Consider the following 24,609-nt stretch of genomic DNA (forward strand, 5'->3'; position numbering starts at 1 on the left):
AAGAGAAAGTTCGGGAGTGGGAACGACTCGGCATAGTGGGGAGGCGAAGCGAGAGCCATTGCTCGAGGCAGTCTCTCGGGTATAGCCGTAGCGAAAAGACGTATCACGCTCTATACTCACAGCATACGTGTTATACTTAACAACCGGGAACTCCCGCGTACTATCGCGTAAAATAACTCGTTTAACAATAGCGAGGGGCACCGAGTTGCCAACTACAATCGAGTGTTAGCCGAATACGTCGAGTTGAAATTCGGATACATTGTTAACTAACGGAAGTGCATATCGAGTATATAACAACCGCGAGCATTGGGTTACGCGGATACAAAGTATTGTGCGGACGGTGTTAATTATTGTATAAAACAACCGAATACTCCAGCGTTAATTGTGCGCACGGACATTGTATGATAGAGTGATAATCACGTATGTGTCACGTGATCTGGGAGTAATTGCCAAGGGGCATTGAGCACTCTGGCGAAATTAATTATCTTAATAAAAGGCATTGTATCGACGAAACCAATAAGCCGAGATACGCAAATTAATCAATTGTGCAACTTTTATCGAAAAAGCGCAATCCACACCGAGGCGCAATACCATCGTTGTGAAGCACCTTTATGACAATTGTGAAACGGCCTGTAGAGTTGAAATAATGATCTACAATTAAAGAATAATTATTTCTGAAACAAAGTCTCAAGATTAATTATACAATTAACTATACTTACCTTCTATTTACCTTGTCCTTTGGCGATGATCCATCGTTGTCCAGCGGCAATCCGGTATGCGATATAAAGCGAGGATCCGGGGAAGTTCAGCAGCAGCGACAATCCATCTTGGGCAGGAACCTGCAACAGAAGAAAAGTATTAGTATATAATTAAAATAATTATCGAGACTTACCTTCATCCGGTATGCGGTAATGCGAGGATCCGGAGACGGGTAGCAGCAACGGCGGTCCATCCTGGATGCCAATCTGAAATAGAGGAAGGGAGTTAGCGGCTAAGTTATTAGCGATACTTACCATTATCCGGTATGCGAATAGGCGAGGATCTGGAGACGGGTAGCAGCAACGGTGATCCATCAGGGACATCGATCTGAAAGAAAGAAATAATATTAGCGTTTTGCGAAGAATCGGGGCGTTGATTCTAACATACCTTCTCGGTAGTCGAAGGTGAAACCGAGTGGCGACCGTTCGATAGGAACATTATCCGCCGGAATCGGGCTTAACTCGTGCCGTCCGGTCACAACCTAACCACTGGATTGGCTGAAATGAGCGTCGAGCGTCAAAGCTAAACACAATTTAGCTATTTGACGCTCGAATCCAGCGTCGAGCGTCATCGTGAAATTGTACCTTTAGGACCATTCTACAATACGTCGCAAACGATGGCAATTGCCAGTTGAAAAGTGTTATTTCCATGTTGCGCTTGTCAATTGCAGTTGTCAAAAGAGAGTTGGCGAACTTTTAATTTTTTGGCGACAGTAACTGGCAATCGGCAATCAGAAATAACACTTTTCAACTGGCAGTTGCTATCGTTTGCGACGTATTGTAGAACCGGCTTTAGACTTGAGCCTATTTGATCAATCTGCAACTGTTAAGACCTTCACACATAATTCCGTAAGAACATAAGCGTAAGAAAATCGATCAATCCCAATCGAGTATTGTACTGTCCGTAAAACCCGATAGGTGAAAATACTCGATTGAGATTGGTCGATTTTTTTACGCTTACGTCTTACGTCCTTACGGGATTTTTTTCTGTAAAAGCCTTTAACCTTAAACGCAATTGAACCTGTAAAGGTCTATCCAGACAAACTTGCATAACGTATGAACATAAGCATAAGGGCCGGTCTATAATGAATGTTGTAAGCCGTAAGAATTGGCCAATCATAGTTTATTATTCTTCGACCGCAAAGAGACACAATATCCATCGTAGACCGGCCCTAAAGCCTTGTGTCCACGATGCTAGAACTGCGTCCGAGTTTCGGTTTAAGCCAATGAAACTGCTACTTTTCTGTAAAAGCTGCAAGTTGATTGGCTTAAACCGAAACTTGGACACAGTTCTAGCATTGTAGACACCGGGCCTAAGAGAATTGAAAGGTCCATATACATGTGCATAAGGAAATAGACCAATCCGTTTCTTTATGCATATGTTTATGCATCTATACAAGTTTTTCTGGATTAACCTATAAGGCCATCGCACACAAAATGCATAGTTTAGCATAAGCGTAGCATAAGACCGCTAAACCAATGAGCATCCAGTATAAAGTCACCATATTCATTTACATAAGATGCTCATTGGTCCAGCTGTCTTATGCTATGTTTATGCAACCTATGCAATTTTGTGTGCGATGGCCTTAAAGGTCTATTAGCCAGACAAACTTGCATAGCGCATGAACATAAGCATAAGAAAATTGATTGGTCCATATACATGTGCATAAGAAAATAGACCAATCTATCTCTTTATGCATTTGCTTATGCACCTATGTAAGTTTGTCTGGATTGATCTTTAAGGCCATCGCACACAAAATGCATAGCTTAGCATAATTGTAGCATAAGACCGCTAAACCAATGAGCATCCAGCATAAAGTCGCCATATTAATTTATATAAGATGTTCATTGGTCCAGCGGTCTTATGCTATGCTTATGCAGTCTATGCAATTTTGTGTGCGATGATCCTAAACGTAAAACGTAAACATAAGCTGAAGAATCAATCAGAATATTGTTTTAGCATTATGTATTCTAGAAGACGATAGAAATGATACACTAACTTCGGGCTTTGCTATGAAAAAAACTGAGGGCCGGAACACAATACAAAGGCATAGGTAACGGGAACAGGAAATAACACAGGCAATAGATTTTCAACCTATCGGAACCGTGTATAATGCATTCTGTTTCTATTTCCTGTTCCTATTGCCTGTACATATTTTTGTATTGTGTCCCGGCCGTAACGGCCAGTACCCCAGATAAAATGACGGCGGTGTGTGGTTAGTGCGTATGTTATACCTGGCGGACATGTGTTGGCATGTGTGTAGAGAGCGTCTAGGAGAGAAAGGCGCCAACGGGTCATGTGACAGCTCTCCGTGATTGGCTGGCAACAATATGTAGTAAAGTAGACATTGCGAGATTGCGACGCCAATGCAGAAGAGCGTAGGAGATGTGAGGAGAGTCTGGTCACTCCTGCGCTCTTCTGTATTGGCATCGCAATCTCGCAATGTCCACTTTACTACATATTGGGTGCTTTCTATTTACACAAATCGACACAAATCTCGTTCTATCTTTCTTGCTCATTAAATGCCAAGAAAGATAGAACGACGTTAGTGTCCACTTGTGTCACTAAATGGAAAGCACCCATTGTTGCCAGCCAATCACGGAGGGCTGGTCACATGACCCGTTGGCGCCTCTCTCTCTCTTCTAGAGGCTCTCTACATGTGTGTTGCGTGAGCGGCTTAGAACATATATAACTGGAAGGGGAATTAACCATCGAGCCTGTGTCCAACATTGTGCAAGAAAGAAACGTACATTATGTGAGAGAGAAAGGTAGTGGATTCTAATCGTCTACAATGCGCATGCGCAGTATTGAGAACTATATAGCAGACGATGCATGGCGCATGCGCATTACGGGTGATTAGGATTCACTATCTTTCTCTCTCGTACAATGTACGTTTCTCTCTCGCATGATGTTGGACACGGCTTGTTCCATGGGAGGTATAGGCAATGCCTCTTCCGGTTATATATGCTCTAAGGTGAGCGGCCATTTCATTTGGGGTATTCTGGCCCGAACTGGAAATCCAGTCAACACACCTTTTTTGATGAAATTAACGATCTAGTATAGACATCTGTCAGAATATTTATAATTTCATTGATCAACATTTAGTGAATTTGCTCACTTTTGTAATTTTCACCCAAGTTATGTAATACACAATCGACCCCCTGGAGGCCTATTACGTATCTTTTCACGAGGTAAAAATGCGAAAAGTGAACAGATTTACTAGATTTTGACCAATGAAATCGTAGATACTCTAGTGAATTCTCTCACTTTTTGCATTTTCACCTCGTGAAAAGATTCGTAATAGGCCCCATGGAGGTCGATTCTGGGGGTCGATTACGGTTCTTGAAACGAGGTGAAAATTACAAAAGTGAACAGATTTACTAAATTTCGACCAATAAAATCGTAGATACCCTAGTGAATTTCCTCACTTTTGTAACTTTCACCTTGTTTCAAGAACCGTAATAAGCCCCCTGGAGGTCAATTGCGTATCTTGAATCGAGGTGAAAATTACAAAAGTGAGGAAATTCACTAGAGTACCCACGATTATATTTGTCGAAATCTAGTAAATCTGTTCACTTTTGTAATTTTCACCTCGTTTCAAGATACACAATCGACCCCCTGTATTTTAAGACGAGGTAAAAATTACAAAAGTGAACAGATGATTTACTAGATTTCGACAAATGAAATTGTAGATTCTCTAATGAATTTCCTCACTTTTGTAATTTTCACCTCGTCCCAAGATACAGGGGGTCGATTCTGTATTTTGAGACGAGGTGAAAATTACAAAAGTGAACAGATTTACTAGATTTCGACAAATGAAATTGTAGATTCTCTAGTGAATTTCCTCACTTTTGTAATTTTCACCTCGTCCCAAGATACAGAATCGACCCTCAGAATCGACCCCCTGATGCTCAACCGCTCACTGAGCGAATAATTAGCAATTGATTATGATTGGTTGGATATACAGGTAAGAACAAATCATTATCTTGCTACTTAATCACTCAAAAAATGATTGCGCATCTGGGGGTTGATTGTGTATCTTAAAATGAGGTAAAAATTACAAAAGTGAGCAAATTCACTAGTGTATCTACAATTTCATTTGTCGAAATCTAGTAAAATCTGTTCACTGTTGCAATTTTTATCTCGTTTCAAGATACATAATCGACCCTTGAATGCACCCATTGGGTTTTCTGTAGCCCTTATTCAGAACGTACTTATACCAAAATTGGCACGAAATTGGGTCATTCCATTTTTATCATACATTAAATATAAAACAAGGATATAATGACTTAATAGCGCGCTAATGGTGGAAGGAAAACAAGGTGTGCTCGATAGAGGGATGCGCAGACGTCGCGATTTGAGCCAAGCGAGAACCATATTGGATATAATAACGTTCAATGAATATTTTTTATATACGTGGCCTTCTATTGGCCAATATCATCCCATGTATGATAAAAAATCATGAATTTATAATAATGTATTATTCAAATATATTCATGTTAATAATGACAAATTAAATTTATATCAATAATCAATAATATCATTGCTTCTAGATTATTGCCGAGTACCCTCGAGGCTCCTTCGGTAGTCATGTTTAAATGATGTTGCGGCCCCAATTAGTATTACGAAATAGATTAAGAAATACTGTTTAAAGAAAAGAATGTAATAATAAAGAAGAAAGACCGAGAATAACAATAAGGAACGCGACCGCGAAAGTCCGATAGAATTACGCAAGCCGAATCAGAACGAGATGAGTTGCGCGATCGGCCCACATACGACCGAGCAACTCAGCGATAACGAAGGACAGGACGAGGATACAAAAGGAAGCGACAAAAGGAGACGAGAGGGCAATGTGAGTCAGGGAGCAGACCAGTAACGGGCAATTCTGTAATAACGGTCAATCAGAGTTAATTATACGGTCAGTTTATTAAAAGTGTCGTGTGTTGTAATCATTAATAATCCCGCCTCCTCCGTGGACCGAAAGAACCCGGTGCCCCTAGCCACAACGGGGCACAATAATAAAATAAGTCTCCTCAACAAACACCAACTAATAATAATGTAACTTCAATATCATAATTTTCTACTCAAATATGTAACTGTAATAAAACACACATTGTACGTAACAGTTATATTGGTGAGTAGGAAATTATAATATTCAGGTTATATTACTCTTAGTTAATGTTTGCTGGATCTTATTATAAATTATAACTATTTTACGTTTTATGTACAGGTCTATGCTAATTAGTTAGGTATCAAATTTAATACAGATAGGTCCGTTAATGCTATTCGATGTGCCTGCATTTGTAAGGTCTTAACATAGAAGTCATAAAATCTTTTCGTTCTTCCATAAAATAAAGCAACTGAATCGTAGTATAAACTATGTAAACCAGAGAACATATTTCCCAAAATACAGAGACCATTGAGTGTAAGCGCACAATGGCATTAATGTATCCATTTGTTGTCTCTGCATTGTTGTTTCATGTTGCACATGAGAGTCTCATCGTTTTAATAAAAAGAAATTTTTATATTGTCAAATTCTGTGTAATACCGTTATTACGTCTGTAACTTAAGAAAAATATAGTTTACATCTCTGGCTAACATAGTTTATTCTATACTATATGGTACAGTTACTTTTTGTTTTGTAAAAGAACGAAAAGAATTGATGATTTATACGTTACAAGAGCTTGCAAATGCAACATCGAATAGCATTAATTGCAACTATTTTTACTAAAATTTAAATCTAAAAAAATAAACCTTTACATAAGATGTAGAATTGTTGAGAAATTGAGATGTTTTAATTATATACAAAAATAGTATAATATACGATACTTTATTTCATAATTATACATTCTTACAAATAAAAGAAAAGTTTAGAAACTCTTAAACAAAACTCAAATACCTTTACTTGAATGTAGAAATTGTATTGCACACTGTAAGTATAAAAATAAAATTATCTTTCTTTTAAAACTATTTTTTTCCAGTATACTATTAAACTCTAAAAATAAATCATAACTCTTTGGTGCAAGTGGACAACAGATTTGATAGTATACTTAGAATAGAGAAGTAGTCTATTATTACTATAAGATGATACATTTCACAGATCCTATATTCTCTACAGCGTTTCTTGATGATGTAATCATCATTATCATGATCAATAAAAAAAAAGATTTATGAAAGTAAAGCCCAATATAATAGCTGGACTATGAAACATAACTCTTTCCTGAAATATTCCATTATTTAAATGAATAAGTTGAAGCATTTGTAAGATAAAATGTACTAAAATAAAATATTGACATGTATGTTTCAAAGTTTTCTGTTTGTGAATCCATGTTTTGATTTGGGGTGACGTTCTATTAGCCAATAAAGTGTACTTTTTTTTCATTTGTTGAATTTCTTTTAATGACGGTAGAGTGAGATTTTCCATATGTTTAGCAAATGCTCTGAGCACTGCTTCTTTTTCATCTTCAGTCCAGCGCACTTTTTTAGTTTTTTTATAGGGTGAGGCTAAAAAGGAACAATATTAAAAAATAATACATACAATTATGCACACTATAGCTGCAGTCAGCCGAAAAAATAACTTTGCAACTGTTGTAAGATTCATTAATGATTGGTTCTTACTTGTAGTTCCTGCCGAATTTAACTATGAATCAATCATAGAATTAAATAATCTTACAACAGTTACATTGCCGTTTTTTCTGCTGAACACAGTTAATGATAAGTTTTCAATTGCGACAGTAAACACAATGTAATCATACAAGAGTAAAAAAAAACTAGCATTAAATGATACATGTTCAATGCAATAGTCTACATATCGAAAAATATTCTTGCATAATGTTATACAGGGTGTCCCATTTTAACTTTTGCACGTAATATCTCAGGAATCAATAATTTTATTAAAAAATGTTTTAGACAAAAGTTGTATAGTTTGGAGGGGGCCATAAGATGAGCTGACTAAATGTTGGGTTTGGCGCCTACTTTAGACCCATTAAGACCCAACTTGATTTTTTTAAATGGAAACCCGAATTTTTATTGTATTATCTTTTTCTACTAATTAATTTGAACAACTTTTGTCTGAAACATTTTTCTATTTTCTTAATACTTTTTGAGATATTCAAGGAAAATTAAATAATTTTTTTTTTAATATTTAGCTTACAATATTTCGACAATTATTTGTCAGAGGGAAAAGTGATACAGAATTTTTTGACTTGATTTCGTCTCAAGAACATGCTATTGCAATAGTACTTCAATTTTTTTAAATATTTATGTATGCATCTCCTTGGAGCATGTATATACAAATATTTAAAAAATTGGAATACTATTGCAATAGCATGTTCTTGAGACGAAATTAAGTCAAAAAGTTCTGTATCACTTTTTCCTCTGACAAATAATTGTCGAGATATTGTAAACTAAATATTAAAAAAGAAATTATTTAATTTTCCTTGAATATCTCAAAAAGTATTAGGCAAATAGAAAAATGTTTCAGACAAAAGTTGTTCAAATTAATTAGTAGAAAAAGATGGTACAATAAAAATTCGGATTTCTATTTTAAAAAATCAAGTTAGGTTTGAATTCAAAGCACCGGACCCAATATTTAGCCAGTTTATTTGATGGCTCTCTCCAAACCATACAACTATTGTCTGAAACATTTTTCAATAAAATCATCCCTGAGATATTATGGTGCAAAAGTTGAAATAGAACACCTACATAATATATTAATCTTGGTGCAAAATTTGAAATAATAGGCTGTTTAGAATGATACAGCACACTTCATATAATAGAGCAAACTGTTATATATAGTGAAAAACTCACTAGATCTTTTGCGTTTCTTATTAATGGGAGTTTTCTGATTTTCATCCTGATTTTCATATGATGTTGAAGCTTCTTCTGTGACACACGGGGATACATCTGAAATAATAATTTATATTACCATTTTGAAAAATATCTAAGAATACATACCAAAACTACTACGAACAAAGAATATACTGTATGTGTATGGTGAAGCTGTATATTTAATTATATTTAATTACATTTTTGTATATAATAATTAAAGCATCAATTTTTCTTACTTTGTATAGTATCAGTACAGTCATTGATATCATTACTGATGTTAAAAGAATCGTTAAGATTTTCGACTTCATTGTCTAATGAAGATTCGTGTCTCGAATTTTGTGTCTTTCCTACAACCGCTTCCAAATATTGAGAAATTTTTAAAATATCTCTGCTCGCCTGGGGCTGCCTATAATGTTGTTTATGTATCTTATCCGCATGGCCCATGAATGTGGCCAACTCCGAAACTTCAGCATCATTTAAATTCAGTTGAACACAATACGTTGCTATTTGTTTCCTCAATATTGTACCGCGCAAAGTTTCAGGATCACTTGGATTACATTCTTCCGCAAATTTGCGCATCAAACCACAAGCTTTGAGATGCTTGTAGCGATTGTCTTTAGTAACATCAGGTAATCCAAAGATATATGGATTTTTACTTGGTACATCAGCTTCTTTTCGCCATTTTAAAATTTCAGTTACACAATGGAATAACTCTTGTGATAATAAAACTGGGACAGTACGTCCCCTTTTTCCGCGTATACAAAATCTAACGTAGTTTTCAGCAATCTTTTTATCTTCTATTGATAAAGTGTTATAAATATCACTATTCATGTGTTCATTTACTTTTTCGTAAGTTTTAAAGTCTTCAATAAGTGTTCTTTCTATTTCTCCTGCTCGCCGTCTATTAAATACGTGAATAGATGTCAATGACTGTGTTTACATGACACCGTTAATCGGGTTTTATAACATCGGTAGTTGTCAGGAAGACCAATCGTAATCATTCTTCAGAAGAATGGAATAGCTGTGATTGACCGGCCTAAGAACTACCGATGTTATAAAACCCGATTAACGGTGCCGTGTAAACGGAGTCCGTAACCTCTGCTAAAGAGAGCCATGTAGAATATGAGAAAGATTTTTGTAACGCCACGTAAGCTTCCGTTCTCTTTTGTTTCAAATATTTATATAAACAGTTAATATCTTCTAGTGATGGAAGGATTTCTCTTTTATGTCTTTTTTTAGCAGTTTGAGTTTCCATTACTGTTTTATTCACGCTTATTCCAATGTCAACAGTTAACAATTTCAGAAAATCTTTGGCTAATTTCTTTTTTTCTGCATCTTCTTTCTTAATGCATTCTGCAATAAAGATGTTTCCTATTTGTTTAATTAGTGTTGATAACATAGATGCAGTAGCTGGTGCTTTATACATTTGTTCTTCGTTGTTATAACCTGCGACTGTATTAATTGCAGAGATGCAGTAATCATAAAACTTAGGCTGATAGATTGATTTGAAGTCTTCGATATCTTTATTAATTTTCTTTAGTGCTAATAAGAAACGTCCGAGAACACGCAATCTTGCTCGAATCATATCGGCCTGATGTTGGGCTTTGTATTTTGTGCACATTTTATTTGCATAGATGATCAATAATTCGTCGTATCTAATTATACGTGTGATTTCATCGTCTCTCATAACAGGAAACACTATTTGTAGTGTTTCATTTGCTAAGTGATGCAGTCTGTTCATTACTCTTCTGCCCATAATCATAATACTCTTACTTTTGCTGAAATTCTTTTTGTGACAATTACGTGAATGGTAACGTATTGAGCTTTTCGCGTAATATGCTCCGCGTTTCAAACAAGCAATAAAATCCGTAGCAGTTATAAGAGAAGTTACATTGGGTCGTCTTGATACAATTAATTGTCCTGTATTAATATTTTCCTTTGTATTGAACAAGAAATCACCACGTTTTCGAAGGATATCTATAATTTTTTGCCTTTTTTCATTTTTTTAAGGCAAAACAGCAAATTTTTTAACGTCTGGTTCATCACGGTGCACTGTTTCTAAGTGCCGTGCGAGTTGAGATTGCAATTTCAAGCAAAAAACACAACAGTGCCGTTTGGACTTAACGTTACTTTTTTCAACGTACATCTCTTCATCTCTGCATGCTGATGTACCACTTATACTTATTTTTGAAGAATCTGCACTGGACTGTGAGGATACAGATTTTCTTACAGCTGATTCCTTATGTGGACTGATATTATTATTTGATGATGTACATTCATTTTCTGAAGGAACGTACTCCGATTCATCATCACTACTTCCGTTATCGTTATCTATATTTAGTATAAAAAAATAAAATAATTTTAGTATAAATAGATTACTTTTTTAAATATAAATACATAGCAATTGTTTTTATAAATTTGTATTAAATAAAACTACTTGTAATATGATTAATTTTTATATTATATCTATTAATAAATGTAAATATTCAGAAATTATTTTTGTAAATAATTTATATTAATTTATTTATGTTCTAACAGTAGTATCTAACAGTTTATTTTTTAAAATTATTTTTAAATAAATAATCCTTAGTAGTCTTTTACAAATAGTAATTTGTAAAAAACTGCTAACAGTTATTAAGACTGTAAGAGTCTTCATAAAATACTTATATTTAATTTGTACATACCAGCATTGCTAAAATTTAATTTCTTGACGCAATTCTGTACAGTAGTTTGCTCGAACTGATTATGTAAATCTATAAATAAGCATAAGTAAAATAACAATAAATCTGACCAAACGTTTTATAACACGTTAATTTATATTTTTGCAAAAATAGTACATTTGAGATAATTAAACATTACTCGGCATTGAATCGCGCAAGGGAAATAAGTTTTTCTTTAATTCTCTTCGCTTTTGTATCATTATCCTATGATTGATTGACCTATCCAACATTTACCTGATGGCTGGAGAAAAGTAATAGGAGAGAACCAAAGGAGAAATCATTGTTAGTCGCGCAGGATTCAATGTTAAGCAATGTACAAGCTACAAAATATTACACATCACATGCAACTTTAAAAATAAATTTAATGTGACTTACAGGATTGAGAAATATCATTGTCTGCAATTAGGATATTGTTTTCTATTGTATTATTTACTATTGCATCATGTGCATTTACATCGTCAATCATCTCAATGTTATTATTTTGCGACGAATCGTGTATATTTCCTGGAAAGAGACAGTCTTTTTTACTACTGAAGAATTTACAGTAATACATGACATTAAAGATATTAAGAGTATGATATAATATTAAGGATATATTCACAAAGAAATATTAAAACGTCAGTTTCTCTGGTAATCACAGTCTTTATCTTGTGTATAAGTTTTGTATATTAATATTATTTTTATTTTTATTAGTAAAAAGTTTAACGTATTAATATCTAATATAGAAAAATATAAATAAAATTCTGTGTATAGAGCATTTACAATAAAACCATATTTAAGAAGTTAATAATATTAAGAGGAAACAGCATATAGATCTGTCTTCCCATATAATCACAGTCACCGTTTTGTATATCAGTCTTATTTTCATTTTTATTATCTTTAACGCAAATAATTGTTTTGTTACAATCTAATAAAAACAGCAGAAATAAATAAATTTCGTGTTTAACAATAAAATATAAAGTATTAATGTAAAATGCAAAAAGATAAAAATTAATTACTTTGTAGCACTCACAATATAAAACTGTATTTAAAGAAGTTGATAATATTTAGAGAAAACTCACCATTTATAACTGGACTATCTGTCTTCCCTAGATAATCATAGTCACCGCTTTGTATATCAGTCCTATTTTCATTTCCGTTTTCATCAATGCAGTTTATTGGTTTGTTATAATCTAATAAAAATGATAGAAATAAATTTCATGTTCATAGATAAAATATAAAGTATTAATAAATGTTATATAGAAAGATAAAAATAAATTACAGTGTATGTAGCACTTACAATATAAAGCTATATTTTAAGAAGTTGATCAAGAGACACGGTAGTGTCTCGCGCCAAGTACACGCGGAGCGAGACCGACCGTGACTCTTTTACGCGACGCGACGAGTTGCGAGTACTCGAGATGTTGAGATCTCGATAACGAGTGAACGGATCAAGTTCTAAGTAGGCTTAATCGATAGCTTGGGGTCGAATTAGGGGGGGGGGGGGTTTCTCTTATAATATTTCCGCTACGTGCCCTACGAGCGGAGATATTGCGACGCAAAGTCCAAATGTGAAAATTTTTAATTAAGATACTCCTCCTAACGCCGACGTCTCTCATACCATGCCATCATTTCATTGGCTGGAGTCGCGTCACTTTCACTTTTTCGACACCAGGGCGGTGCTAGTATCGCCAGTTTCGATATGCACATATGTATACGTGTGTGTACTGCGCGAGTGCAGACCAGTGCAGACAGTGCGTTTAGCGCGCTGTCACCTGTCACAGTCAGTTATAACCTATAACACGGTATAGTGTCCCACGTCAAGTACGCGCGGAGCGAGACCGACCGTGACTCTTTACGCGACGCGACGATTAATATTTTTTCTGATTCAAGGTAATTGTTTTATTTACATGTAATTATCCTATTATTATACGACGCGAAGCGAAACCGCACCGTGACTCTTTTACGCGACTAAGTGCATGTGACAGGAATTATAATAGTTTACAACTCTTGATAAGTCAAAGAATAATAGTTTACGTTTACGTGAGTATTACTTCTGTGGTAACTTATACGAACGATATCATCGTAGTTACTATAAAATCTCCCGTTTATGCGGAGGAATTATCGTATCGTTCGTAAGTTACTACAGAATTAAGTAACGTTCGCGTAAACGTAGTATAGGTTAGATTACCGATTTCGGCGATTTCTTACAAAATTTTACATAAAACGCGAGATTCACTTATGAGAGCTTTCCAGCAAGCGACACAAGTCGACACAGGTATCGTTTTGTCTTTGTTACTCATTGCCAAAAAAGAAAGATAGAACGACGTTTGTGTCGGCTTGTGTCACTTGTTGGAAAGCTCCCTATGTATGCAAGTTTAACGTCTATTGAGTTAATATGAAATAATTTTCCTAAATGTAATAAAAATAACACGATGTTATATATGCGGTTTGCCGTGATTATATATATATATATATATATATATATATATATATATATATATATATATATATATATATATATATATACACACATGTAATTTCTGCCCAGTGCTCTGAATGTTATGTGATTTTCGCCCAGTGCTCTGAATGTCATCTAGTCATACATATCATGCTTTGATACAAGGAACGTGAAAAAGAGCAGGAAAAGAAAAGAACAAACAGAAGAGACAGATTCAAGCTTTGTATTTTAATCTAGATGAAGACAATGCCGAAAAATCCCCGCAGTCAGAAAATGAGCAATCTGATGGCCTCGCAATTAAGAAGATTAAGAAAAATCCAGATGTAGATACAAGTTTCTTGCCAGATAGGGAAAGGAAGGAGGAGGAAAATAAACTTAAGGAAGAATTGAGGCAAGAATGGGCTAGAAAGCAGAACGCGTTGAAGGAAGAAGAAATTGAGATCACATTCAGTTATTGGGATGGATCTGGCTATCGTCGGAGTGTTATAATGAAGAAAGGTGAATGTCTCAGTGATTTAGAGAATTTTTAAGTTATTAAAATACTCCAGTGTCACTTTTGGAGTAACATTGGCGTGATATATAATGTTCTACTGCATAAATTAAATTTTCACATACAGGTAATTCTATCTATCAGCTTCTTCAGAGATGTTTAGAAGTTCCGAAGCGTGAATTCAGCGAGCTTAAAACAGTAATGGTAGATCAGTTAATGTATGTCAAGGAGGATCTTTCTTATATTACCGCACCATTATACGTTTTACGATTTTATTGTAACTAAGGTAAAGATACTAAGTGATAAAACTTATGAAGCAATATCACAATGTTGGCATGTTATTTTAATGTATGTAATATTGCGATTAGGCACGAGGAAAAAGCGAACCTCTGTTCACATTTGACGTTCACGATGATATTCGTGTTATGCACGATGCTTCTGTCGAAACCGAGGAATTACATGCCGGAAAAATTTTACTTAGGTATTTATCATTAAAAGAATACTTTGTATAATTCTCTTTTATGTTATTTCTCACTAGATTATGATACGAGAGGAACAAACACATTTTTCCAGCGAGTAGATGGGAACCTTTTGATCCAACGAAAAGTTATGACAAGTATACAGTGTCGGATAAAAATAGGAAGAAAGATAAAATCTGATAAACTTAGATTCAACGAATTGTCCAATTTCGTTTAAAGGATTTAGATTCAAATTCATTCAGTTATGTGATAATATTTAATTCATTTACTCGATTATGTAGCTCTACTAAATTACAGTCCTTTGAATCTGAATCCTTTAAACGAAATTGGACAATTCGTTGAATCTAAGTTTATCAGATTTTATCTTTCTTCCTATTTTTATCCGACACTGTATACTTGTCATAACTTTTCGTTGGATCAAAAGGTTCCCATCTACTCGCTGGAAAAATGTGTTTGTTTCTTTCGTACCATGATCTAATGAGAAATAACATAAAAGAGAATTATACAAAGTTATTCTTTTAATGATAAATACCTAAGTAAAATTTTTCCGGCATGTGATTCCTCGGTTTCGACAGAAGCATCGTGCATAACACGAATATCATCGTGAACGTCAAATATGAACAGAGGCCCGCTCTGTCCTCGTGCTTATAGATATCCATTAACAGGTGGTACACTTATGGTCGGCAGTCCAGACTCCGGAAAATCGCATTTTGCAAAGAATTATCTGAAGGAATACGGATACGTCAACAGAGACACTTTAGGCAGCTGGCAGAAGTGCATTGCTGCAGTCCAACAATACTTGAATCAAGGAAAAAGTATAGTTATAGACAATACCAATCCTGATCCAGCTTCGAGAAAGAGATATATTGAGATAGCCAAGAAGCGCAATGTCTCGGTCAGATGTTTCGTCATGACGACAAGTATAGAACACGCGAAACGTAATAATAAGGTAATCGAAAATTAACATTAACCGTCATCGTGTGAAAGAATCGTATGAAGTAATGTTTCCGAAAATTCTAATCGATTTATTATTATATTACAGTTTTGCGAGTTGACTGATCCAAGCCACATTTCAATCAACGAGATTATTATCAACTCCTACGTGTAAGTAGATTTTAGATATATACATCTCTACACTCAAAATTATTTATCTTTGGATATGTAATTATACTTTGATGTTACTCTTTTGCAGGTAAATGGTCGACAGAAGCTTACAATGTGGTACAAAATTGTTCCTCAAAGGGAGTTGCTGCCCAAACTCAGATTGAAGGTCGCATTCAAACTAATATTTATGCAAATATTTATTTTATGATACAAAATTATAAGGTAAGTAGTTATTATTATCCAATCTTCGAGAATCTCTTTGCAGATGCGCAAATTAATTGAAATTAATTGATTTTTTAAAGCTAATTTCCCTTACTGAAGAACTGGTAATGAACGGACATGCTGAACAAGTAGGCATGGGACCAGATGAATGAAGCCAGAAACACTTGAATCCATCTGTACATAAGAGTTGTCAAGAAACTCTACAATTTTCACGCATAATCCGCGATTCTTAGTCAGTATGGACTAGAGTTTAATACAATCGCCATTGATGATCCCCTTTAATCGCGTCAAAATTGATTATTTCGCTTTTTGACTTCGTTCTTTACTCATGTTGTAAAATAGTTTTCCGATTGTGTACAATATTTTTATTTAGAAAGAAATTTATAAAGATTGTTATATTGATCGTAGAGTAGAGAAAACAATAAAACTTAACATTTTACAGAGTAGTGTCACATTTAAACTAGAACATTGTATCGAATAACTCAGACGAATTAGTAAATTCGTTTCTACGTGACTCATGTCTATTTCTGTTTGGGGACGATTCGAGAACTCATTGAAATAATTTAATTTCTTTTCACGTTTAAATTTAGGTCACCGTAGATTAAACTTGTTACCTTAGAAGTTATTGTTAAATGGCGCATTTTATTTAATATTCCGCACTTCACTGTTGTGGCATAAAATTATTTTATGTTTCAAAAGATGGAGACTAAGCTTTCGGATTAATCCAGATGTACGCATATATACTGTATATATTTGATTAATTGTTTACTTAGATATCGATGATTGTTGCGCGGTATGCTAATACATTTTTTTCTATGCAAGATTTCAACGCAGTAGAAACTAGTTAACTGAGAAAAAGAGTCTATAAATGATTCGTAACTCGTGCAATTGCGCTCAACTGGAAACGTTTGGCAGTTATGAAATGTTAATATTTAATATTGTTGTTAAACATAATATAGAAATATTTTTCTAGGAAATGTATACAAGTAAGGTTACAATCATTAAATCGCTCACAGTGCTCACGTACATAACTTTGTCGCGCGCTGCGATTAACTCAATTTATTATAATTTATTATAATTTTTTAACAAAGCGAAAATATAGCGCAATGAACATCGTTACGTAATAATCATTCGTAATTCATTTTCGTGTATATAATAATTTTCGTGTATATAATATGTAGCTGACCGCAATCTTTGACTCTATTCAAATTTTGTACAACACTTCATTTAGCATTGTATTAATCATTAAGTAGCTTTGAGTACATTTAGTAGCTTTTGTATATTCGTCAGTTTAATCCTTGAAGTTATTAAGACTTGCATGAATTTTTACCGCAAGTCCTCTTACATCTTTTATACGTCTTCTGTAAAATATATAAAAATATATCATAACTGAATTAACTCGCATATCTTGGTCTGTCTTTTTTTTCTCCATTGCTTAACTTCTATTCGCCTCCCGACTTGACGTATACGCTACTATACTCGTCCAAGACGTTATTTGCGACATTTACAAGCTCTCTGTCTTTCTCTTCAATCGCTCTAAAAAAAATGTGTCGTCTTGAAGTGATTGATCTCCCTAAAGGATTTAAAAGTTACGCTTTGCGAAGACATAAGATATACGTTAGCTGGAAAATCGATTCACAGCGGGATTAGAAAAAGACGGAATGTTATGCGGTCGGTTCTTCAACAGTATAACGGGTGAACGTTTCGCGACTAGGTTAATCCACTTGCATATCGGTCATTGCGATCTCGCTCTTGTACATACTTGACTCATCGTCATGAGACTAGCTCCATTGTTCGCGAAGATACTTTTCTCTTGTTCTCTCTTCTGCTACCCTAAGGCGCGCGCGCGCGCGCGCGCGCGTGTGTGTGTGTGTGTGTGTGTGTGTGTGTGTGTGTGTGTGTGTGTGTGTGTGTGTGTGTGTGTGTGTGTGTGTGTGTGTGTGTGTGTCAAACGTTTTACCTATTATTAACAACTTCAGACACATTACATTTTTATTTTTAAGTAGTAATTTTTTTCTGTGGTATACATATGTATAGCATTAACAAGGTGTACAACTAAAAAGGTTACAGATTATTATTTTTAAAAAACTAAGAGAAATATTAAATTGTTGTTTTCTTTAGAAATAATAGTCCGTAACACCTTTAGCTTCACACCTTGTACATACTGTTTATAAGATTATAAGATATATTGTTTATAAGATTATAAGTTTATAAGATGCGTAACACTACAAAAAGGCGTGATATCCGTACAAAATTACCTTTCTTAAAAAAAAGGTAAAGAAAGGCGCCAAGTACACGTATAGTAGTGTATATGTTGTTACCTCGAAAAAAAAGAAAGTGGTAGTATTATACCTCGAAAAAACCTAAGTAACAAGTGGTAGACGTACTCTTTGTATCTCGAAAAATCTCGAAAAAATCTAAGCAGTAGTATCTTTATTTCCAAAAAATTATAACCCAAGTGATACACATCACAAAATTATGTTACCTTATCAAAGAAGAGTTCGCGCTTCAAGTGATCTATTACAATTACAAAAAAGAAATGATATCTCTTTAAATTACAGCGCCAATTACAGAGAGAACATATATATTGCCTCAAAAAATAATTGTTGCACTACTTTGAAAAATCTTTACATTGTGTCAATTAGAAAAGAATGTATGATAACAATTTTATAAGATTAAAAAATTTTATTTAAATTTAACAAGGGAATACAAGATATTTAAATACAAAGTTTACATGTGTATTTTTTAGTGGTCACAAAGAATTACAGAGGAACAGTACAAAATAAAAATATTTTATTAAAATATTTAATCCAACGAGGGAATACAAGGTATTTAAATACAAAGTTTATATATGTATTTTTCAATAGAATAAAAGATTTAATCACAAAGAATTACAGAGATAGTACAAAATAAAAATATTTTATTAAAATACATAAATTTTTCTTGTAAAAAAACTTGGCGCTGCTAGACCTCGAAATTTTAAATAAATAAGGATAACAATAAATAAAAATAATTCATAGAAGAATGCGACGGGAGTAACAAAATGATTATCAGCGTGGTGTGTATGTGCGAGCGAGTGATATGGGTGTGCGTGACGACGGCGAATAATGCGGCTTATAATTAAGTATAGGATAAGTTTATTTATTTATTTAAAATTTCCAGGTCGACTGACATGAATATTCTCCTTGAATTAAATGTTGTTATTTTGCAGCGTTCTTCACATATTATTTGCCGAAAAGCGCACTCTTAACTTAGACATTCAAAACTCAGTATCAAAACGGTTTATCAATTTGAACAATAGCTGTTTCGACAATTCGCGGAAAACCGCACTAAACATAAATGTACGTAAGTAAATAATACAAATAATGTCTGTGTATAAATATGTAGGCACTCCTTTAATTACTTTTCTATTTTGTAGTGTTTTTTATATATTATTTGTCGGAAAACGTATTCTTAATTTAGACGTTCAGTATCAAAGTAGTTTATTAATTTGCACAACAGCTGCTTTGTGACAATTCGCGGAAAGCTGCACCAAACGTGATCACGTAAGTATATAAATAAGTGAAACAATTACAATAATAAGTAAAACAATACCGATATAATTTTTACAATCAATTAGAGAAAATGCCATTTTTTGTTTCAGCTGAAGCTTGGTAGTCTAATAATAGTATTATTGTGTAAATTTTGTATACTTTTTTCAATTGAGTAAACTACGCCGATTTTTGTCAGTCTTAAAACACAGCTTTTTTGTGGAAGCAGTAAATCTGCATACTTTAAATCGATATTTGAACTTTTTATGCTAATAAACATTTTATTTAAATCACTGTAAAGAAGTATACAAGTTGGAAAACGAGTTGGAAGAAGTATACAGAATTCATATATTATTATTAGGTTATCAAGACTCAGTCTTAACCGAAAATAGCATTTTCTGTATTTTATTGTAAAAACGTAGAACTTTTCGACCGTCACTCGGGTTCTTTTCATGTGAAGTATTCAGACTGACACAGGCAGTTACTGATGCTACTGTGAATACTTCGAATACTGAAAGAAAACCTGAGCAATGGTCGAGATCGACGTTCTGAGTTTTTGTTATTTGTTTCAATGAAGAATAATAATTTTAGGAATTTAACCTATTTTTACGATTTGCAGGTTATTCTAGCTTTCCTATTCTCTATGGAATCGCTAAGAAAATTAACTCATTTATTTATTTTAACATTTTAATGCTTTTCAACGTCTACCACAATGTGAACATTTATGACAACTTGAACATACAAAATTCTCTTTGTTTTTATTATTAATTTGAATATTTCTTCCACGTCTTCTCCCTCGTGACTTCGTTTGCGTCGCTGTACTTTGAAGTGTCACCACTGGTCCTTTAAGATCCTCGGTCTGAGTGGCTCTGTCGATGGTTTTCTTAAAGTTTCTCTGCGGAGAGGTTGGAAGAGGAGAGAGCTGGCGAGGAACCTGAAACTCTTCCACGAGCTTTTCCGTCTCGGACTTGGACGAAGAGGTTTCTGGTGATGAAGGCGGAAGAGTAGAGGAAAGACGTGGAACCTTGTACTTCTTTGTAAGCGTCCTTGCCTCTGATTTTGGAGTTGAGGACGCTGGAAAGAAGGGTTTATTAATTTTGGGAGAGACCAATTGAATTGGCCTGCTGGCGCCAAGAATCGACGAATGTTTGATTAAGCGACCTGCGCCGTTTAGCGACTCAGCGCTTAAGGTCTCGTTACCTTTTGACGTCGGTGTCTGGGCACCGGAGGTTAGAGAACAATCAAGAGCTGGAAGCGATCTCGCCTTGGAGCTACGTGAGCTGTCCTCTCGGTGGCTTGCACCAGAGGGTGGATCGATCACGATGATCTTCCTCGGCGGATTCGGGAAGAGATCCTGAACTGATCGCTTGGTACCTGAAGGCGACTGAGCGCCGTTGGCGAGGCTGTCGCTTAGGACGACCTTTCGTCTTGCAGCGTAGTGCTGCAAGGATAGCGGCTGAGTTCTTCGGCGGACCGTTGAACGCGCTATTACCTCTTCTCCGGCGAGCCGGGAAGGGTCCTGGGTCTTCTTCGAGAGTGGCGTGGTGAGGCTAGCTCAACCGTTCTGGCCGAATGCCCGAAATACTTCGAATTCTCTCTGCGTCGTGCTCTCCTTTTATACCCGAAGAATTCGGCGGCGAGAATCAACAACGAGTGTTGCTAGGTAACTTGCGTTCTGTGAAACTCGCAATCTGTCACCCGGGAAGCAATCTGAAATTCTTGCTTTTTCGATGACTTGAATCTCTCCGTATTTGACAGCTTGAATATGCCCCGCGTTCATCGTAAATAATAACCTGCTTGCTGTCATAAAATCCACGTGTCGTCAGAGCGGAGGTACGAAGGTTACCCTGAAGGCTTGGTGGCTGACGGAGGTTGCCACAATAATTATACAAAAATTCTTATGTTTTTTTACCATTTTGTTTTTTTCCATATACTAAAGAAAAATTGCAACCCTTTTGGAAGAATTTACAATATAGTGGAAGTCAACTAGAATATAAACAATATAAATTACAAAATGATGTCGTATAAAGAAGTAATTTATAGACATGAAATAATGAAAAGAAGGAAACTTATTGCTCTCATGCTTCTGATAATTGCTACAGAAGAAGAAATATATAGAAGTAATCGTTATATATGGACAAGTCCTTATCTCTTGAGGAGGAAGGGGAGAAGTCTGCATTATAATCTTTTTTTAGAATTAGCTTTTGAAGACCCAAATAGATTCAGACGGTAAGAAATGCATAATAGAATTAAAAGAATGATGCCTCTATATGGTGTATTTCATGTTACACGATTTAAACATTTCTATTATAGATGCCTTTGCATGAATACTGTTTTATTTGAAAACCTTTTAAAAAAAGTAGCTCCTTTGATTCAAAAGCAGGATACAATTTTAAGAGAGAGTATTCCGCCAGATGAAAGGTTGTCTCTTACACTACGACATCTTGCAACAGGTATGTTATGAATTCTTAAGGCTCCTGCGTACTTGTCATGGTCATGTTAGATCTCATCAAAAGCGAGAAATGAGAATTCCAGCGCTGAGAATTCTTGCGTGCCATTTCTCATCTCTGACGTCACGATATAACATGGCCACGGCAAGTACCCAGGAGCCTTAAATATAAATAACATTCTCAGACTAGATAAATTTCTTTCTTTCATTTCTTCGAGAGCATCCTGTTTGACCACATTGCGATTGACTACAGTCACTTACAATCCCCAACGCTCGGAGTTTCTTCACTGCATCATCAGTCAATCAAAAATTTATATTAAATTAGTTAATTTTCGACGTGGTCAATTGCGTCCCACCCTATTTCTTCGAGCTTAGAATGTTTTTTTTTTAACACATGTGTTGTTTTATACATTTAGGAGAAAGTCAAGAATCCCTTCGTCTGACGTAGGGGAGACCGGGGCTAAAACGTCTACGGGGTAAATACGTCTAATCAAATATCTCGGAACTTGTATATTGTGCGAACTCGCTATTAACATTGTAAACGCTGCTTATAGTACCCATGTGACCAACGGAGTTTCGGCAGGTTACCTGCCGTGTTATGATTTTTACGAAGGCAAACGTGTTTTCGAAAGGTGAAAGTTACATTTTCTGCGCGTGGAAATTTTGTAATATCTGCAATAATATTTGCTCTCCAAATATCGAGGTACGTGATTATAAAGAGTAATGCATGCTGAACACGAATCCAGTGTAGTTTTTTTTATTATCGTTGATGTCTAATATTTTGTGGGCGATCAAACCTGAAACTTGTGTTTGGGGCTAATCGGTCAGTAAGCAGTCCGGGTGCATTTCCAAGGCATTTTCGGGTTCACTGCATATGGAATATGGATGAGACGGGAATTACAACCGTTCAGACACCGAATAGAGTCATCGGACGTCGAGGAGTGAAACAAGTCGGGCGAGTGACTTCTGCGGAAAGAGGAACCCTCGTAACTATTTTTTAATAATGTTTCGCATAAAAATTTTAAATAAATTTTTATATTTTTCTCTTAAAAAACAATTATTGCATGTATCCTATTATTTTTTAGGATTAGATGTACGTATATGTATTGAAAATGCAGTGCAGACTGTTATACCCCGGCATTTTTGAAATTTCAATTTTTCCACCGTTGTCGTTTTTGCTTTATACCGGTTAAACAAAGCGACGTAGACAAAAATTTCCTATATAAATTTTGTAGCTAAAGGTTCACTCTTTACAGTGGTATACCATATTTAACTACAATTATTTATTTTGTTGTTAAAAATCGGCACCGAAAAAAAACGGACTGTTTAGCCCCGGTCTCCCCTACTATTTCCGGTATAATTAAAGAAGTTTGCGCTGCTATTATAAATGTACTACAAGAGGAATATTTAAGAATGCCATCATGTGACACCGAATGGAAGGTTGTGGCTAATGACTTTGGACAACGTTGGAATTTCTATAATTGTGTTGGAGCCATGGATGGCAAACACGTTAAAATTGATCCACCACTGAAATCAGGATCTCTTTACTATAATTATAAAGAGTACTTTTCTATTGTGCTACTCGCTGTTGTGGATGCACAACTTAGATTCATGTACGTCGATGTTGGTGCTAATGGTAGAATTAGTGACTCAGGCATATGGAAGAAATGCACACTTAAAGCTCATCTTGACAATAACAGCTTGAATCTTCCTGAACCAGCATCTTTACCTAACGTGGAAAAAGAATTTCCATTCGTTTTAGTTGGAAATGAAGGCTTCCCTTTAAGCATAAAAGTTTTAATTCCATATCCGCGAGATCAATCTAGCGGCAGAAGAAATAAGAGAATATTTAATTATAGGTAATTTCTTTTACATAAAAAATATGACGTCTGTCTATAGATCAACTTTATTATGCATATATTTTAAAATTTAGTTATATTGTTTATAAAATTATTTTCTGTTATAGATTGTCCAGAGCACGACAATGCTCAGAATACGCTTTCGGAATATTAGGAGCAAGATTCCAAATCTTTAGGGCTGCAATGCGGTATGATCCAGATGACGCTACAAGAATTGTATTAGCATGTTGTTGCATACACAATATGTTGCGAACTGAAGTAGTAGGGAGACATATGTATACTCCTTCTGCATTTTTGGATGAAGAAGACGAACTTATGTGCAGAATTCAGCCAGGAGAATGGCGGCAAGAACCTGCTGCAGGAATGATAAATTTAGGCAATCAAGGAGGTAATCGTCATGCTAATGCCGCCCTTGAACTTAGAGACGAATGGTGCAATTATTTCAACGGAGCAGGAGCTGTTCCATGGCAGGAACGTATGATCGATAATTACAGACACACATTTTGACCAGTACGTACAATGTTCTCACTATAATTAAGACATATGTCCATGATGCTAAAAATCGGCCCATATTAGTAGTTGTAGTAAGATATAAAAATTACTACAAATGACTACAAAATTACTTACGTAATAGTATTTTTGTAGCAACTATCAACAAACTCGGATCGAGTTATAGCATTGTAAACACAAACTTTAACACTGGTGTAAATTATTTATATGACTTTGA

General features: G+C 35.0%; 1 protein-coding gene, 1 long non-coding RNA gene and 1 pseudogene across 2 annotated transcripts; 2 read left to right on the forward strand and 1 right to left on the reverse strand.

Moving 5' to 3' along the window:
• Positions 1 to 894: 894 nt before the first annotated feature.
• LOC139786923 (uncharacterized) lies at positions 895 to 9,420 on the reverse strand. Its single transcript, XM_071726027.1, has 5 exons — positions 8,826 to 9,420; positions 8,569 to 8,664; positions 7,037 to 7,263; positions 1,014 to 1,086; positions 895 to 965 (listed from the first exon to the last, which is right to left on the reverse strand). The coding sequence occupies exons 1-5, from the start codon at positions 9,418 to 9,420 to the stop codon at positions 895 to 897; spliced, it is 1,062 nt and encodes a 353-aa protein (XP_071582128.1).
• Positions 9,421 to 15,745: 6,325 nt separating this feature from the next.
• Positions 15,746 to 17,448, forward strand: LOC139786922 (uncharacterized). Its single transcript, XR_011722465.1, has 3 exons — positions 15,746 to 15,822; positions 15,911 to 16,044; positions 16,125 to 17,448. It is a non-coding gene; the product is annotated as an uncharacterized lncRNA (long non-coding RNA).
• Positions 17,449 to 21,897: 4,449 nt separating this feature from the next.
• On the forward strand, positions 21,898 to 24,357 carry LOC139786924 (uncharacterized; annotated as a pseudogene).
• Positions 24,358 to 24,609: the final 252 nt, after the last annotated feature.

This window comes from Temnothorax nylanderi, unplaced genomic scaffold, assembly GCF_030848795.1.
Source record: "Temnothorax nylanderi isolate EJ_2023f unplaced genomic scaffold, tnyl_v1.0 TNYL_tig1193_pilon, whole genome shotgun sequence".
Lineage (NCBI taxonomy): Eukaryota > Metazoa > Arthropoda > Insecta > Hymenoptera > Formicidae > Temnothorax > Temnothorax nylanderi.